Source organism: Arachis ipaensis, chromosome B04, assembly GCF_000816755.2.
Source record: "Arachis ipaensis cultivar K30076 chromosome B04, Araip1.1, whole genome shotgun sequence".
Lineage (NCBI taxonomy): Eukaryota > Viridiplantae > Streptophyta > Magnoliopsida > Fabales > Fabaceae > Arachis > Arachis ipaensis.
The window spans coordinates 104083137-104103786 of record NC_029788.2 but is presented as its reverse complement, the minus strand read 5'-3'; the positions used below and the strand labels follow the sequence as shown (position 1 = coordinate 104103786).

Sequence of the window (20650 nt, the reverse complement as noted above, 5' to 3'; positions counted from 1 at the left end):
TTTCACTTTTTGTTGTTTCTTCCCTTTTTTTTCATTTACCTTGAGGAGAAGTATAGTGGATTTGACATTTATCTCCCAGAGCTTGTCAAGGACTGAGTCTTGTGTTTGCAAGATGGGTTCCACAGAAGGATTCCCAGCAGCATTGGATACAACATCATCTATCTTTCCATACTTCTGTAACAAACTAGGCATGTTAACTAACCACTTCTTAGAGCATAGCTTTCAAGTATTTTTGCAAAGACTTAAGTTTAGGTAAAAGGATTAAAGTAATTCTTAGTCTATAGCTTCCAGAGCAGCATAGTACATATAAATTCATGGTGGTGGACCTTAATAGAACATGTTGCTCATAAGCACCAAGATTGCAAAAACAGATCATACAACACAGTTTATTATCTGAAGAAACTTTTCAACCTCACCTGTATGGTTTTGTTTATCATGAACTTCCTCTGTTGTGCATCTGAAACATGGCAAACCAAAGCCGACACTTCAATTCCTTTAGCCCTTAGCTTTTCCGCAGCTGCATCAACATTTTGCTGCAAAAGTGTTCAATATTATTCCTTTTCGTGATGCAAGGTGGAAAGATAATAAAAAGGAAAACATATAAATATCATATAATAGCTACACGCTTGCTCCAATCCAGAAGAAGCTTTCTGATAAGGTCAGATATAGAAGCAATTTATACATCAAAACTTGATGCAGTATGCTGCATATTCACTCATTTAGTGTTTAGAGAAGTGAAGATTGCTGACCAAACAAGACCTAAATTTATTTGAGAAAATTTGTACCTAAAATTAGCTTCAAGATTTTGTGCTCCAAACTTCCTACTAAGAGGGAAAAAGGATAATCATAATTAGATGGCTAGCTTTGGAGCTTGAATATATGAAATCATGACAAAAGAGAAGGGAAAAAAGGTTTCTTGGCTTAGAAGTTTCTTGAATATATGAATGTTGGCGAAAGGATAATGCTTTTTTCTCATCTTTCCTTTCCCATAAAACAAATAGAGCTACAAAAACTTCTAGTCTTGCAGGATCAATATTTAATAAATCATGTACTAACTTGTTCAACTTTGAATAATCAGACCTTAGCCTTAGAAGCATTGCATACTCATCCATGTATGTTATGATGTATGGATCAATTGAGCGGCCTGTAATCACAAAATAGTTAATATAAATTAATAATTGCAGCTAGTAAATGCATGTAATAAGGAGGTTGGGAAGCAGGAAAAATTAGTGGTGTTAAATTAGTAATCATAATGGCCTCTTCATTGTTTCCAATAATAATAGCTTCAACCTTCATATACAATATACATTAGAAATTACATGTCAAGTGATCAATTCAAGTAAAAATTATGTAAAATTAAGTTAAGGAAGGGAAGGGAAGCCTTGGAGTAATGGTTGAGTTGCCTTTATGTGAACTCAACATCATAGATTCAAACTGTGATGGTTGAGCTGTACACCCTTTGGGTGTGGCTTTTCTCTAGACAATGTTAGATGCTTGTGCACCATACTAGTCTTTTTTTTTCTTTTTGTCAAGTTATTAAAGGAAGGACTGTTTGGAAAGCGATTCTTTCCAAAACGAGAATCTAAAAAGTATAAAAGTGTAAAAGGATGCATAAGTGTGTATTATTTGGGAAATGTTGTAAAAGATCTGCAAAGATGTCCAAGCCACCTGCCAATATTGGAAACAAAGTAAAACGGCTAGCATGAGATAGATATCACATGTAAAAGGTGAGAACTAAACTATAAACATATATGAATTTTTTCTTTGTATAACAGGTTTGATTAAGACAAGAAAACATAAAAGCCATTGCATTGAGTTTCTAAACAAGAAAACAATATAGATACAAGTTTATTATTTTGGGTTACATAAATAGGGCCAAAGTTTATATTGTGAAACATGAGACCCTTCAGCTCCAACATGGAAGCATGAATCATAAAATTTCATAAAAGGATAAAATATAATGGCACACCTTTGTAAATCATTTGAAGTCATGCACCTAGGGGTGAGCACGGGTCGGTTTGGTTCGGATTTATGGTAAAATTAGAACCGAACCGATCAAAATATAATTGGTTCGGTTTGATTTAGAATTGCATTTTTTTGTATATATACTCGAACCAAACCAAACCGATTAAGAACGGATTGGTTCGGTTCGGGTAATTGGGTATCCGATGACTTTGAAATTCATAAAAAAAAAAAAAACCAAATTTTTATCTTAAAAAATTCAACGAGTACAATAAACATGTAACATCAATAGAAATAATCCAAACATGTTAAACACCAAATACATTAAAAACTAAACTCATTAAAATCCAAACATATTAATAATGAATAATCATTGTCTAATGGAAAAGTCATATATATTTTTTTATTTTTTTATTTAATTAATATATAATCGGGTTCACGGGTTGGTTTGGGTTCCGCACCCTCAAAACCGATACCCGAACCAATCACTAACAAAAGCCATCGGTTTGGTTCGGGTTGGACCCGATTACCCGTTAGTTTCAGAACTAATTTAATTGGTTCGGTTCAGGTTCGGACGGGTAATCGGGTACCCGCTACCCGTCCTCACCCCTACATGCACCACTGAGCTTCAACATATCGCTGCAAGAATGAATAGAGAAGAAAACAATTTAATTTGTTCTAGACTCACTAGCATTCATCTCTTGTTAGTTGTAACATCCTACCACACAGAGTTTTACGCTATAGTCGTAAATCAAAGGTGGTAAGGCATTCCAACACCTAAAAGAAAATATATATATATACATAGTTTTCTTCTCCACCAGCTTCTCCCTCACTCTCAATGGGTGAATGTAGCTGAAATTGGTGTTGAATGGGGGTTTTATAAGTGTGGACTTGGGCTTTGGGTCAATATGGGCCCGTTTGCGATTTTTAGTTTGTTTGGCCTAACCTTGGGTTAAAACCTTTAAGATAAGTGTTTGGATTTTCGTTCTAAATATTTTTTTCCTTATCATTTTCACATTTTTACATTTTCAATTTTTCTTCACTCATAGTATTGGGCAAACTTAAGCCGGTATAATCGATTTTAACACCCATGTGCATTTTTCCGCAATTAATTATATTTTTGCGCTCAATTTTATTTTCTAAATTTTTTTATTTTTCCAAAATATAAATTTTTATTTCCTAACCTCCTTTGCTTATAATTAATTTATCAATTAATTATCTATCATTTTTTTGGGTTTTACATCTTACCCACCTTAATAAAAATTTTACCCTCAAAATTTCGATCACCAAAAAGAAAACAAGTGAGGGCGCCTCTTTTATATCTCAACGTATTGTTCCTCAATCCTTTTACTAACCCTTGAATTAACTTTGTGTCCCACAACTCCTCCTTCACATCATAGTCGCCCCAAAGCCATCAAAATCACTACGCTTTTGCTGTACCACTCTGATCGTTTGTCATTAAGAACTTATTATTCATCAATCGTCAACCAAATTCTCCTTGTTTCTGGCCAGTCCTAATGGCAGCATTCTCAGCAGCGCAATTAAGAGTAGTCCCATTCCTGGCACTCATTTCTACTACAATTCACCATAACAGGATTCAGCTAATAACCTTGGGATACTACCACTCCTTCTAACCCTTCTTGTAGAATTTCCGGCCGTCACTTCCTGCCACTGCACTCTTCCTTGCACAGTCTATACTCTTGTTAACCAACTCTGAAAAACTCCTAATTTTCTATACTATTGTTAACCAACTCTAAAAAACTCCTAATTTTCATCGGAACCATTGTACTCGTAATATCATCACCAACACCATGTCCATTACCACCTCCATTTTCATTTTCAACTAGTTGTGTTAACCTCATAATATCATCTCCAGAACGGCCGTAAGATTCAACTGGATAACCTCACTCATGCCCATGAGATGTCATTTGGGTCTTGTCCACACCGAACAACTAATATCAATGTAATCAGTCTTAATATCTCAAGTCTAGTGCTTCGAATTCCCAAAGGTATGCTCATTAACATTTATGCTATATATGTTAAGCAGACATCCTAAATAGCATGTACACACAACCCAGAGTATGCTCAGAAGCATAGTCAGTCCATTTTTCAGGCTCTACAGAAACGAACTGCTCTGATACTATAATGTAACACCCTACCGTATTTATTTGAAATATGATATTCTAGGAGCCCGTGAAGAAGAAATAACAGAACAACAGTTGAATCACACTCGAAAATGTCAATGATATACAGAAATGACAGAAACAATATATATAATCCAAAAGGAGATACATGACAATACTAGTCTCAACCTGCGAAGACAAGGCTGACTAGAAAGTATAATACAACTCAGAAGTAAACAAAATACAACCTGTTTCTCCATGAACCATCCTCTAAGAGGGATATACATATGCATATATACAAAAGGGGAGAAATAAAAATCTTAAGTACAAAATAAAGAGGAGTCTTCGCTTTCCACAGAGAGTTCAGCATGCTCAATGAGGTGCATCACACCTTGCATCTGAAAATAAACAATTCTCAAAACGGGTGAAAACATCATTCTTTCGGGTTCTCAGTAGGGTAACAGTTCCAAATAGAGACAATGTAAGATACAAACTGTTTGATAATCATTGAATGTTTGGCAATATTTCTGTGAAAAGATTGTTGTTACCAAGTTATAAAAAACTAAAATTCAGGGGGAGCTTGAAGATCAAAATAAAGGGGGAGTTTCATGTCATTGAAAACATCAAAGGGAAGTTCCTTATGCTCCTCTCATTTCCTTTCAATTTATTTAATAATATTCGTCATCAAGGGGAAGATTTTTGAGTATAGTAAATTAAACTATGATTAAGATAATGACTAAATATTGTTGAATTAATGTTAAATTGTTTGTGTGATATATTCTGTTTAATGTGCAAAAAGTTAGTTTAACTAAAACTGGTCCAAGAATCAAGTACTCAAGCTCTCACACACACACTGGCCCATTATCGAGTTCAACATAAACAAACTTTGCTTCCTTAATAAGTTGCTAAACCATATAGGAAAGAAAGAAAATGAGCTCATATCCATCATAAGTCCATTCGGTGATCCAACACCCAAATCCATACACTTTACTTAGACTCCAACTAGGTAATTCAAACTTCATTTCATTCGAACACCACACCACCGAAAAGTGAATTCTCGCTTCTCTTTCTTCTCTTTCTTTAACATCACATCACTCTGAAGCAAGAAAAAAAAGAAAATTTCTAGAGTTAGGGCACAGTCAAAAACAAAAAGGTTGTTTCCTAATTCAAGCAAGAAGAGAAAAGGAAAAAATCTACAACAAGAGGGAAAATCTCATCTGGACAGAGGATCACAAAAAAAAGGTGATTTTCTCATTTGTGCTTCATCAAGGAACGTTGAAGAAATCTTCTGAGTCACAAGCACCATTTTGAAAAAATGAAGAAAGTGAAGTTAATGGCACTTTGCTATGAATTAATGGTCAAGAAATAAACTTGGGGCCAAAGATGAACAGATCAGATTCAAGATGCGTGAAGAAAAAGGTTGAAAGAGAAAGGCATGGTTGCATGTCACTGCTTCGGTCATCTCTCTCTCTTTCTTTTGTGAATACCGCTGCTGATTCTGATTGTTGGAGAAGAAGACAAACAAAGTGCTAAGTATGGTTCAAGCCCTGAAAGCTTCACTCCTCTATAATATGGGTGAACGGCTAAGGATTGATGCAAGAGAGAAAGAGCACTTGTTTCCGTTCTCATATCTCCCTGAGTTGTTCTTGTTCTTCTCCTTCATGGTTTTCATTTTGTAATTCTTTTTCTCAGTTTAGACTGTCTGAGTTTCATTGGTAAAAAAACATGGTGAGGTTTGTAAGAAAAAGCCAATGAGTGGAAAAAGGCAGAGAGCTAGACTTGGAGAAAAAGCCTAAGTTTTTTCAGAAATCCTTTGTAAGCGTTTTTATTTTGTGTCATGATCCTGAGTGGATTCCCTTGTAAGTTGGGTTAGCACTTTGTAGTTGAAAACTAGGGTGAGTCCTAGTCAAGTTCAGGTTGGATTAGAATCTAGACTTATCCCAGATAGAATTGGGTAGATCCTAGGAAGAATTGGTGATTGTAATCTGTTGAAAAGATAGTAAAATTTCATCATTGTTGTGATGGAGATTGGATGTAGCCTATATTGCACTGGGTAGCCAAACCAAGATACATCTGTGTATCATTCTCTACTCTCTTCTCTGTTTCTGGTTCTATACTAAAGGAGACAAAAACAAAATATCTCCTAATTTATTCACTAAGCTTTATTTCATTACAACTATCCTTGCAAGTAACACTGGTTTGGCTCCTACCATATCAGGAGACAAAATTAAAGTCTCTCCTATATTCTCTCAACAGAATGCAAGGTTACAAGTAAAGAAAAAAAGAGAGGCCAAAATTCAATCCTTGTTCTCTTAGCCACTGATTACCATCATATATATATAAATTTTTTATTTTTCTTAAAAAAATAGACATACGGTAGGTTATCTTATATATCATTATTGAAATTGAAAATAATAATAATAACAAACCCTTGTATTACATGAGTTTTTTTTGTTGCACACGGTATCCTCTAACCCAAGAGATCAAGGATTAATTCGTCGTAGATCTGAGCTTCATTGAAGGGTCTGTCACTGGCCAATAAGTTGTTGCATGGATAAGGTATAATTCAAACTCCTAACATTTACTTAAGTAGACGAGTGAACTGACTACTTGACCAACTTAAATTGCTTTGCATTACACGAGTTAATCCCTAGTTTAACTACTAAAATGGATTTTATATTAATTTTTAAGGTACTATATGCTATATTATTTCCTGAAATGTTAGCCATCAAATTAATTTTGATCTTGCTCATAGCATGGACCTACACCCAATGATAATAATAATACAATCTCTCTCCGTCAAACTAGATAAGTGAGACTCAACATTCGAATTCTACGTTCAAATAAATTTTGATTAAGACCTTTCACTTCTGCTAAGCCAACTCTCCAAGAATATCTGTTAAATTCTATGTAAAATAAATATTTATAACTAGAGTGATGAGAGAGCGAGAGCGACAGAGCGTTCGAGAGAGAGTGAGGTGGGGAAACACAAAGATCCTAGGGTTTGGAACAAAGAAGAGTATCAACGATTAGAGCTTGAGTCCTTCTCCGTCTTCGTTGATAATTTGCCGGATGACATATCAAAAAGAGAACTATTCAATATGTTCAAATGGACAGGCAGAATCATTGACATATATTTGTCCCGGAAGAATAAAAATGGACATATCTATTTGTTTGCATTTGTACGATATACGACAAAAGGAGGAGCTTTGAAGGCCATTGCACATATGAACAGGGTGACGATGAGAGGTAAACGAATCTTTGTTGGAGAAGCGAAGTATAGAAGGGGAGCTCTGTGGCAAAATAAGAGGGGCAAAGAAGCGGAAGTGTTCGACAAACAAGATGCTGCAGGGAAAAATTCACATATAAGGCGTGAGAGAGGAGCTGAAGAGAAAGTTGTTAGGCAACCATCTAATGCTCCCGGAAAGGATCCAATTAACAATGGATTGACAAAGAAGGTAGAAGTACCGATAGCAAATGAGAATGTCGTCTGGCTACAGAGAAGCATTGTAGGAGGTACGAAATTGGCGATTGATTTTAAGACACTACAGCAAAGGATTCATAGGGAATGGCCACATGTGATGCAAGTAAGGGAGTTAGGAGCGTATAAAGCATTGTTAACGTTTGATACAGTGCTTAGTGCGGAAGAAGCTTACACCTTTAGAATGAATGATCTATTAAAATTGTTTCATATGATATGGAGGTGGGACGAGACTGAGAAGAGCGAGTCTAGAAGAGTTTGGTTGGATTGTTACAGAGTTCCACTACATGCATGGTCAAGAGACACCTTTCACAAAATAGGAGAGCAATGGGGTGAGATGGTGGCATGTGATAAACTGACAGAATCGTGTACCTCATTCAGTGTGGGTAGAGTTCTGATTGATACTTGTGTCTTCGACATGATCAACGAGTAGATTCATGTTACAGTAGGTACAAGTGGGTTTGACGTCCTTGTAAGAGAAGTGGGTGGAGAAATGTATCGGGAAGAATGTTTCCGGACGTGGCAGAACAAAACAGAAGCTAGGGACATGATGAATGGAGAAAAGATGCAAGATGCAGGAATTGGGGGTCTATTGAATTATGGTGAAGAACAAAGGGTGGTTGGTTGGGACATCGCGGCAGTGCTGGCAGACGAATACAGGAATGACGAACAAAACAAGGGCAGGACGGTAATTTCATAGGCTGATTTGAATGAATGGAGTTATATGAATTCGAAAATTTAATATGATAACAGTAATAGTAATTACGAGGCATTAAAAGCGAGAGAGGATTTTTAGGGATCTTTCCACATTAATAAGGATATTGACTCGGAGGATACAGTATCAAATAATTATGAAGTCTATTATGAAAACCAAACTTATGAGAACACAAGAAAGGATAATGGGTTGGTAGCTTCTAGGCCCAATAAGCTAGTAATGGGACATGAGGCTTGGCTGTTGGAGCGGGCCCGCTAGAAAGCAGTAGCTGTTGGTCCCTCAAACCGGGTAGGGCCTGACCCAGCTCCCAATGCGACCCGGCAGCAGACGCGCTCTATTCTCCAGCTTGCTGCGCGAACGGCGCATCCAAGCAGCGGTTCGGCAGACGATAGGAGGAGGAGACGGGCAGACGGATGCGGTTGGCCAGTGTCGGAGGCGAGCGAACCTGGGGCCTTGCTGATCTGGCACGGGATGCAACCTCTGACCGTGGAAGTGACGCACAAGGAGCCTGGGTTCGAGTGCCGTGGACTTCAACGCAAGATGGAAGAGGACCGGGGACAGCAGCACCATCTGGAGGAGGATGCAGGGAGGGCGATGGCTGAGAAGCTTGTAGGAGCGCGAAGTACTGATGTGGAGGCCATCGAGGATGACATAGATTGACGGAAGTGGGGACAGGAAATTGACAAATCTGTCGAACAAGCACAAACACAAATTGAATCATGTAAGTTGGGAAAGGAGAGACTGATGAGTATTGGTGCAGACGCGGGAAAGTACACTAATGATGGCATAGTAAATAGAGCAGCGGAAGGAAGTCAGATCCAAAGCAACACAGGATTGAGACTGGAGGAGGGGGGAATCTTGATGGATGGTCGGCTTCAATGTAACGGGACTGGGCAAGAGGAAAAAACCGTGCACGATACCGATTCAGGATCAGGAGTGGAGGCTGGAACGGATGGTGGTAGTAAATTCTATAGAAAGGAACAACGACCAAGTTGGGAAGAGGAAATGGCAGAGAACAAAGAGGCCTGGAAACTAGCGGTAGAGTCAGGTGCTCAGTGCAGTGATGAGGAGGACATTATGACTATTTTACAGGAACAAAATGAAGCAATTGCTCTGAAGCGACGACAAGCAAAGCAGAAAGTAAAAGTCCGAAGAAGCCGGCCCAAAAATCGAAAACAGGTGTGCAATAATTTTTTTCAATGATTTTAAGTTCTTGGAACGTAAGGGGGTTGGGAGGTGTTGCAAAATTTAGTATGCTAAAGAACTTTAAGAGTAAGTCTAGATTGGAAATGTTGGGGTTGATAGAAACAAAGAAGGAAATGGTGACTAAGTTTGATGTTGCTCGTATCTGGAGAAGTGACAGAGCCAGTTGGGAATTTGTAAGTTCAGTTAGGGCATCTGGAGGGTTATTATTAATATGGGATGAAACAGTCTTTAATTTGTAAATTTCTATAAAGGAGATAGATGGATGTGTGTAGAAGGAGTTGTGGTGAAAGACAATTTTCATTGCCTAGTGTATGGATCGCATGTGAGAGGTGAAAAGATTTTGATGTGGAAAGAACTGAGTTATATTGCAGGACTATATCAGGTGCCTTTTTGTTACTTGGGGATTTTAATGAATTCTGCATTTGGAAGAAAGAAAAGGAGCGACCAGTCTATCAGCGTCTGCAGAAGATTTCAGAACATGGATAAATGACATGGAATTAATTGATCTGGCACTAAACGATCGTAAGTACACTTGGTTTAGAGAACAGTCGTGCAGTCGTATTGATAGGAGTCTAGTTTCTTTGGGGTGGCTGGATGCATATCCAGAGACGTGCCTGAGGGGAGGCCCAAGAGGTTTATCAGATCACTTTCCTTTGATCATGGAAGATAGCAGGAAATTTGATGGCCCGAGACCGTTCCGAAGCTTGGATTCGTGGTTCACACATGAATGGTTCTTGAGAATAGTGAAGGAAGAATGGAGGGGATTAGGTAACATACAATTCCTAGAGAAGATGAAAGCACTGTCAGTTCCACTCCGCATATGGCATAAACAGCATTTTGGAAATATGAATGAGAGAATAAAGAGGTTTGAGGCAAAAATACCGAAGGTGGATGATATGGTTAGTAGTGGACACTATGATGGTACAATGGAGGCAAGGAGAAGGGCACTAGTGAAGTGCTGTGAAAAGTGGTATGTGAGACAGGAGATGCACTGGAAGCAAAAGTGGTATGTGAGTCTTTGGTGATTAATGGAAGGATAGTCAGGAATCAAGCAAGAATCAAAGTTTCAGTTCGGGACGTCTATAAAAGACTGTACCAACAGGAAAGTTCTCCAAGTGTGAGCTTTAGAGATGCATTAGTTAATCGATTAGAGAGGGAGGAAGCGGAGGCTTTAGAGGTGTTACCATTAGTAGAGGAGGTGAAAGAGGCAGTGTGGGATTGCGAATCTTCTAAGGCTCCAGGGAGTGATGGGTATAACATGAATTTTGTAAAAAAGTGTTGGAACGAGATAGGAACAGAATTCACTACAGTTGTGATGGCTTTTTTTGAGACAGCAAGACTACCAGCAGACTCTAATATCACATGGGTAGCACTGGCGCCAAAATTTGTTGGGGCTAAGGAGATTAAAGACCTCAAACCTATCAGCATGGTTGGATGTGTATATAAGGTTATCTCTAAATTGTTGACACGGAGAATGAGGAGTGTAATGCTAGGCTTAGTTGGGGAATCACAGAGTGCCTTTGTGAAGGGAAGGAAGATACATGATAGAGCTTTAATTACATGTGAAACGGTGCAATGGCTAAAACAGAAAAAGAAGGCATCAGCGATTATCAAATTTGATTTTCAGAAAGCCTATGATAGAGTTAAATGGTGCTTTGTTGATACTGTATTAGAAAAGCTGGGTTTCGGTAGAACATGGAGGTCATGGGTCAGAGAGTGTGTTACATCGGCATCCATTTCTATCCTGGTCGATGGGTCACCATCAAAACCATTCAACATGCCGAGGGGCCTACGGCAAAGGGATCCGTTATCGCCGTTTTTGTTTGTTCTGGTGGTGGATGTGCTTAACCGGATGATCGGGGAGGCATTGAGGAACGGTCGGATATCTCCACTCTTAGTCGGGAGGGATAATATAGAGTTGTCACACTTACAATTTGCTGATGACACTATATTATTCTGTCCTCCGGAGGAGGAGACAGTGAGAAACTATAAGAGACTTCTGAGGTGCTTTGAAATGATGTCTGGGTTGAGCATTAATTTTGAGAAGTCCAATTTGATATCGGTGAACTGCAGTCAGGAGTGGGTAAGCTGAATGTGTCAACTACTAGGATGCCATGAGGCAGCACTAACGGTGAGGTATCTCAGAATTAGCCTAGGAGCAAACCCAAGGTTAGTAAAAACTTGGAAGCTGGTTCTAGATAAGGTGGAGGAAAAACTAAGCTTGTGGAAAGCGAAGGTTCTTAGTGAGGCTGGAAAGCTGGTGCTCATTAAGTCGGTGATTAATAGCCTACCTATCTATTACCTGAGCTTGTATAAGATGCCAAATGTAGTTGCACGAAGAATCATTTCCTTGCAGCGGAGGTTCTTTTGGGGGAAGGATGATGGACGACCTGGTATGGCTCTCGTGAAGTGGGAGGTGGTCCAAGCACCAAAGAAGCTCAGAGGCTTGGGGGTGGGTAATGCAGTGGTCCACAATACTGTCTTACTATTTAAATGGTGGTGGAGATTCTCAAAGGAGGACTGTCCTCTATGGAAGAAGATTGTGTGCTCCTGTAATAGCTTGAACCCGAATCACTTGTTGTCAACTCAGGAGTTACCAAGGAGAGGGGGCCCGTGGAGAGACATATGTCAAATACAAATAAAGGAGCAACATGTCAGACAGAAGATGATTGATGGCTTTGCCATGGAAGTAGGAGATGGTAGATCAACCAGGTTCTCGGAGGATACATGGTTCCAAGTGGGAAAGTTGAAAGACTCCTTTCCGAGACTCTTCCCTATTTCAAACCAAAAAGGATCAGTAATTGGGGATTGTGGGTTCTGGGATGGAATAGAGTGGGTTTGGCACTTCCAATGGAGGAGGGAACTCCGCCAATGGGAGACTGATACATTGGATCAGCTGCTTCACGTCTTGCAATCTGTTCGATTAGTAGCAGATGTACAAGATAGAGTGGTGTGAAAATTTGGCAAGGAAGGAGTTTATTCTATTAACACATTTGTGCAGGTTTTGTAGGAAGAGACCATGAATGAGGAGCTTCTGAGCTATACATTCACGAAGGAAATTTGGAAAGGTCCAGTCCCACCGCGGGTTGAGTTGTTCGTTTAGTTTGTATTGGTAGACAGGGTCAACACAAAGGATTGGCTAAGTAGACTGGGAATCCTACAACAGAATGATAATGTATGCGTGTTGTGTAAAAAAGGTGTTGAAAATATACAACACTTATTTGTTACGTGTGAGCTCTCTTGGCATGTGTGGTGTGCATGGATATCGGCATTTGGACAAAAGTGGACTGCTCTTGGTACTTTGAAAGACCACTTTGAGAGTTGGAGATCTATGCCGATGAGAAGCGAGCAGCGCAAGTTTTGGCTAGTTGGGTTCTTTTCAGTAATATGGATTATTTGGCTACGACGGAATGATGTCATATTTCAGAGCAAGACAACAGGAGTTGTAGAGTGTGTGGATCAATCGTTTTCATGTGCTACAGAATGGTATAGTAAATAACTCATGTGGTCGATGGCTATGCCGGAGATGACAGAAGTTATTTGTCTTTTATGATTATTTTTGTCTTTCTTTGCTCCACCTTGAGTGTTGAACTTTTAAATATTTATAAGTAAATATTTAATAATTTATCTCTGTCCAACGGTTAAAAAATAGTAACTAAACAAAGCAAAGTTGTAAACGTAATCTCATACAATTTATTTCATGCAATTATGCTTACATATTCTCGTAAACTATACTCTGCATTAAACTGATAAACAATAAGAACTAAGAAGTTATAAAATCTAGCTACATCTTTCAAATGATAAGGAAAACACTGTGTATAATAGAACACCAGCAAATAAATAAGGAAAAACTATTTCTTAGAGAACCTCAAGTGTTGTATATTCTAAACACTCCTTTTATATTACTCTGCTATGATTCTTAGTTTTTTCTCTTCATCTTTTCACCTTCATCTAGTAGAACCCAAACCACTCAGACAATCCCTGCAATAATTTGAATTTGGATTGTTACTATTCATTAAAAACTTAGATAACGATTTCATTATTTAGTAGCTATATACTATTGGATAAAGTTCATGTTTATACAAAATCTTAAAATACTAGATATGAGAAAAGACTGCATAAAAATTTATATGCTCATTACCGACCATTCATGAAATCATGCAGATATCCACCTTAGAGTTCTGTACTTGTGTTGTCCACGTTGTTCATATACGAAATCAAGATGAGGAATGATCCTCCAAAGCAAATCATCCACATGCTTCGAATACCACAATCTCCATTTCTTCCAGAAGATAAGGGGAAGAATGATAACACCAATCCCAAAAGTGAATCCCAATTCAGCACTTAAGAAATTCCAATCAATTGAGTTATGTGTTTCAGAAGATGCTGATGGTTCTGGTGGCAACCCTTGAACTCCATCATCGCCACAATTATTAGTTAGAGGAGGTCCACATAAACCTTCATTGCCTTCAAAGGAATAGATATCAAAAGATTGAATTTGTGTTCCTGTTGGAATTTCCCCCTCCAAATGATTAAAGGATAGATTCAACACTGCAAGAAAAGTTAAACTTGAAATCTCTGTTGGAATCTCTCCAAACAAAGTGTTATTTGATAGGTCTAAAGACTCAAGCGCAGTTAAATTTCCTAAGGATGATGGAATGTGGCCAGAGAAAGCATTGTGTGACATGTTGAGTACATTCAGAGCTTTCAAACTCATAAGCTCTTCTGGTATTGAACCTTCAAATTGGTTGGATGAGAAATCCAAGGAAGTGAAGATTGAGAAAATTTTGACCAACTTCATTTGCATCCCTTTGTTGACAACTGTAACTGAATCCAAGTAGGTTCCTCCATATGGCAATTGATTGCCTTTGGTTGCATAATTCAACATGTCATCAAACATAAAAGGAGGGTCATTTGCAAAGATCTTGGCCAATCTTTTGACAATAGCAATGTTGATCAGTGCTAACATATCATTGAAATGAATATAATGACCAAAATCATACATGTTAAAAAACAAGTAGCCTCCATTTTCCCTTGCGTAATTTTCATCATCCATCATAGCTGTCCAACTTTGCAAGAGTTTTCCAGGTAGTATGCCGATGAATTTATTTGAGGCTAGATCAACAACACGAAGCATCTTCCAATGACTTGTGTTGTGGCTGCAATCAATAGGTCCATGCAGTCTGTTCGACCTTAAAACTAGTACTTGCAAGCTCGTAATGTTGCCCAAGAAGCAAGGAAATTCATCACTCAAAATATTGTTTCCCAAGTTTAGTACCTCTAGCTTTCGGCAATTGGCTAGTGATTTTGGTATGGTACCTCTAAGTAGATTTGCATTAAGATCAAGATACCTTAAATTACATGTACTTGAGAATATTGTGTCATATATATGACCTGAGAGTTTATTTCCAGCAAGATTCAGTAATCTAAGAGTATTATTTCTTGCTATCAAACACTTGGGAATGGGGCCATCAAAGTTATTATGTGAAAGATCAAGCACTCTAATAGAAGAACAGTTACAAAAGGATTCAGGAATTTTTCCCTGAAAGCTGTTGTTTGATAAGGAGAGGAAAAACATGAAGGAAAGATACTTTTCAATGTGAGGTGGGACAAAGCTGAATTTATTGTTTGACAAGTCCAAATGTACAGCATATTTTGTGAAATATGGAATTGACCCGCGAATTTGGTTGGAGTGAAGATCAATCATCATAAGACTTGAATTCGGATTTTTCAAAGGGCCTTCCAAATCTGTGAGAAGATTGTTGGAAAGATTCAGGGCAACCATGGAATCAAATTTCCAGATCCATTCAGGTATTGGCCCTTGAATCAAGTTGCTGGATAGGTCTAAATCAAATAACTTTGGTTGATTCTTCAAGAAACTTGGAAATTTCTTTAAATTGCAAGAAGCCAACAATACATTTGTCAGGTTAGGAAAGGATGAAAGGCTAGAATCATCATCAGTTATTTCAACTGACAGTTTATTATTTGAAAGGCCTAATACACTTAGATACGGTAGTTGTTTGTGAATTGTATCTAGATGTATAGTTCCATTGAATTTATTTGATGAAAGATTGAGGAGGCTAAGTCTTTTAAGACCAAATAAAGACAAAGGAATAGGCCCTTCTAATTTGTTGATACTCAAATCAACCAACTCTAATGTGGAAGCTGTTGCATTTTGGAATTCATCCAAGAGACCCTCAAAACCATTATCAGATAGAGTAAATTCTTGTAGTGATGGAATTGTAAAGAGACTTTTGGGAATCTTACCACTAAAGAAGTTATCTCCTAAATTGATTATGCAGAGATTTGAAAGTTCTTCCCATTGAGTAGAAAGAATTGTTCCGGCCAGTTCATTTTGAAGAAGAGACAAATATTGGAGATTCTTGGACTTATTGAAAGATGGAATAGGACCACTGAATCTATTGTATGACAAGTCTAGATGGACCAAATTGGTGAGTTCAGATAAAGAATCAGGAAGTGTCCCATTGAATTGACAGTTAGAAAGATCTAAAGTTGACAACTGTTTCCAATTAGAAATAGAACTTACTAACTGTCCAGAAAAATTTGTGTTGCTAAGAATCAATGTGTCAAGTTGTCCAAGTTGTAGGAATTCTGGTAAGGATCCCTCAAGATCTTCATTATTTGATACATCAAGCGTCTTCAGAGTTTGAATGTGGAAGATACCCTTTGGAATTTGGCCGCAAAATCCAGCATTAGATAAGTCCAAATGCCTCAAATTCTTCAGCTTTACAATGATGGTATGAAAGAGGCAAAGTTGTTGAAAGCCAAATTCAAGCTATGCAGATGTTCAAAGTTGAAGAGACTTGAAGAATTGTGTAGACCTCCAGAAATAGATTCTTGGCTCAAGTCAAGGCCAGTGACATGACCATTATTGCATGATACTCCATTCCATTGGCAGCAATCAACAACACCACTTTGATTCCAGTGAACAAGTTTTGTTGATTTGGAAGGGTTGTATACAAGGTTGTGCTTCATGTTTAGCAACATGAATTGTTGATGGCTTAGGCATTGGATTGTAGTAATAGATGCATAGATATCGGCAATAATGCTCATCATGCATAAGTAGTTTATGAAGAAAGAAAATAAAAGCTTTTGAAATGGCATCATGTCTTTTATTTTGGCAGTTAGTGTTTAAACTTTGAAGTAGGGTGAAGGTTGTGTATCTCTTTGACTGAAGCTATTCCTTTTATAGCTGAGTGTTTGATTAAAGCAAGTATATTTGAATGCGAATTTGATGATCCATGCCTCCATGGCAGGGGTGACTAGTCAGTTTTTCTGTTTTCTTTTAGAAAAGATTGGAACTAACTTTTTGATTTGTCAATATTTCTCTATTTTTTTTAGAGTAATGCTACATGTACACAAAAATTAGTCATTAAAGTCAATTATTAGTATAAAATACGTATTGTAATACAAATACACATTGAAAATAAATTAAACTGCACATATACTTATATACAAATACATTGGTGGTTGATTTTGGTGTACAAATAACATTGTTAATTTTTTTAATATATGAATTTCTTTTTTCTATCTAAATAATAATTACTTCCTTAACATTTGATCATGTATTATTTAGTAATATCTCAAATAAGTTATTAAAAAATTTTTAGTCCGACAATTTAATTTTTAATAAATTTTGATCATCAAATTAGCCTTTAATATTTTATTTTGTTAGACATATCCATCATTATGTAAAAAAAAATTAGTAAAAAGTTAGATCATTTAGTAAATTTTAGAAAAAAGTTAGATCATTTAGTCAATATCGTTATTTAATATAAGACATAATAGTTATTAAAAATTTTTAAATTTTGATTTCAGTCACTCTATATAAACGAACAATCTCGAGTAAGAAATCATTTATCTAATGAAATAAAAGTTTAGAGACTAATTTGACAATAAAATTTATTAACGACTAAAATGTTCAACTAAAAATTTTTTAGAGACTGATTTAGAGTATTACTATTTATTATTTTTTTAGTTTATTGGTGGTTAAAAAAAGTTGATTTTTTGAGAAAATTAATAGATATAACATGGCATTTTACAATGTTATTCATGATATCTAAGGAGATATATTAACCAACCTAAAAAAATACTTAAAAGAAAAAAAAAGTCTTCGAACTATAAATTTTACTGATTTATGTGTGTAAACTATGCTAATTTATGTGTATAAATTTTAATAAATATAAATATAAATTATGTATTTTATATGTACAAATTTTTATAAATATGAATGTAAATTATTATTGATTAAATATTAGTCTAAAATAATAATATTTACTCGCGGTATAGTATTACTAAAAAAAATATCTAAAATAGTAAAATACATCAATTTCTTTGGGTGCGGAATATTAGATTCATTTTCATAAAATACTTGTCACCCTGTCTAAGATAGAATCCCAAAGATAAATAAAATAACTTAAAAAGTTATTCTTACCGTTTGACTCCCTTTGCAGATACGATTTCGACGTATTCAATTAGTTTTGTTTGTTTTAGGACTTACCGCTTGATATCTACACCTTTCTCTTTTTATTTCCACCGATAAAAGTAATTACATTGTTTTGTTTTTTATCCTCTTTATATTCATATTTATATAACAAATAAAATGTATATAAATATATAAATGCAATACAAGTTGATCTTCAACGTTTTAAAAATTTTTGGCCATTATTTAAGATATAACACCAAATTATCTCATCTTAATAATTACGCTGCAAGCTAGATTACAATAAGTAAAATTAGCCATCACTAATCTATCAGATATTTTTTCGGTTGTTATGATAGTAAATGAGAAAATTTATTCACTCCAATCAACTTTTGCCATATAATTTAAATTTATTTATTTATTTAAAATTTAAAATTGCCAAAATAATAAATATGGTAATCTTCGTTTGCTAATTGACTCTCACCACCTTCTTGATTTCTTTCTCTGTAACTTAACTCCTCGGAAAGGGTAAAAAAACTTAATAATCTATTAAAATGAAGGAAAGTTCTCTAATACGATTTAAGGGTAAAAGAAACTTAAAAATCTACTAAATGTTTAATAAATCACATTAACATCTAATGATAATAAAGTGAATATTGACATAAAATAAGATTGTGTTGATATTAAATAACATTTTCCAATATCTTAGTTTCACTTTTTTCATAACAGTAATTAGAGTTGGTACGTATGGTAAAATTTATGAGCAATATTATATGATTAATATTCTGCACATCTCTCAAAATTTGTTGATTGACATGTCTCACCAGGAATATGTTGTTCCCATGTCATATTTTGACAAATTCAAAATATCTTCTAGTAGTGGAGAGAAATTGTTGGCCCCAAAATGCTGTTGATACACGATAATGGGGTACAAATGTACGCATTGAATTTAGAATTGGGTATGAAGGTAGGTAATTCTGCACATAACAACAGTATGTATGACTTATGTCCTGTCTTTCTTCTTTTGTTTAGAGAATTTTGTTTAGTTTTAGTCTCTCAGCAGAATGGAGACACGATTGCCTTCTGTATAGAGATTTACTTTCTACCTCTTAGTCCAACCCTGTGTGTACGTTTATCAACTCCATTATTCAAGCAAATTGGAGTGTCATTATTGATTGGAAATATTCGTATGTCCTCGTCTCATGCACGCAGCAAAGAATAATATATAAAAATATATGAAGTAATTTTTGTTTTTTACTTTTTAAACGAAAATAGTAAAATACACAAAGATACTGAAAAAAGATTTTCATTACAGAATTTATGAACAAGAACAAAACTTTCAAGTCATTCTTATACTTAATTTTTAGAACCGTCGATGTGTGACAAAATTTAAATTCTCTAAATTTTAATTTTTTTTTGAAAAGATAAAGTATAAGAGAAAGTATAATATCTCACTCTTTGAATATTTTTTCTCTCATATTTTTTCTTGTCTCACCTATAATATAAATGATGAAAGATTATAATTTATCCTCTTAAATAAAATTCAAAATTTACATGATCCAAATCCGTGTGTTACATATAATAAGCTATAGATAAAAATTTGATGGTTATCAGTGGCTAAGAGAAGGGGGTTGAATCTTAGTTTTCCTTTTTGTGAATATTATTTTTTGCTTTTTCAAAGAAACTTAGGAGATATTTTTGCTTTTGTCTCGTGACGAGTTGAGAGATACTTTATTTTTGTCTCCTGAGTAACAGAACCAGAAGTGAAGTAGAGAAGAAGTGACACACAGATGTATCCTGGTTTAGCTACCTAATGCAATGTAGCCTACATCCAGTCTCCATCACAATTATGATGGAATTTCACTATATTTTCAACACATTATATACACTGATGTTTTTCCTAGGATCTACCCAATCCTATATGGGACAAATCCAGATTCAACCCAATTTGAACTTGACTAGACCCCAATAAAACTTTCAACAGCAAAGTGCTAACCCAATTTGCAAGGGAATCCCCACAGAATCATGATACAAAATAGAAAGATGTACAAAAAATCTCTGAGACGTCTTATGACTTTTTCTCACGGTTTAACTCACTTCCTTTTACTTCTCATTGACTTTTTCTTACAAACCTCACCATGTTTGCCTTTTTCAATGAGACTCAGACAGACAAAAATTGAGAAAAAGAAAATACTAAATGATCTACATGAAGGAGAAGAACTCAATCATCTTAGGTAGTTATGAGAATTGAACTCTGTATTTTTACTTACTCTCCTTACCTTTAACCCTGGGCCGTTCACCCTTATTATAAAAGAGTGAAGCTTCCAAAGTTGAATCAAGTTCAACCATAATGTTGTCTTCTTCTTCATCATCATAGCTTGCAGCGGCTTTGTCAGTGATGAGAGAGAGATCTGAATCTGTTGCATGTAGCTTATCCATTCTCTCTCATCCTTTTTCTTCAAGTTTCTTCAATCTTGACTGTGGAGCTTTGCTTTGGCTCTAAATTTTATTTTTGAGCGTTGATGAGCTTCTGACCATAGTTGACTTCATTTTCTTCATTGATGCTTGTTCTGTTCTTGATGCTTGGCTGATTTCTCCTTAGTTCCTTGGTGAAGCACAAAAGGAGAAACTTTTTTATGTGTTCTGACCGACGAGTGACTAGCTTTTTGATTGTATCCCTTTCTTCTTACTTGGATTTGGAAACAAGTCTTTTGTCCTTC

At 36.1% G+C, this 20650-nt stretch overlaps 1 protein-coding gene across 1 annotated transcript; it reads right to left on the bottom strand.

The window, feature by feature from the left end:
* On the bottom strand, positions 13454-20369 carry LOC107636933 (receptor-like protein 12). Its single transcript, XM_021122524.1, has 2 exons — positions 20217-20369; positions 13454-16283 (listed from the first exon to the last, which is right to left on the bottom strand). The coding sequence occupies exons 1-2, from the start codon at positions 20367-20369 to the stop codon at positions 13644-13646; spliced, it is 2793 nt and encodes a 930-aa protein (XP_020978183.1). The 3' UTR covers positions 13454-13643.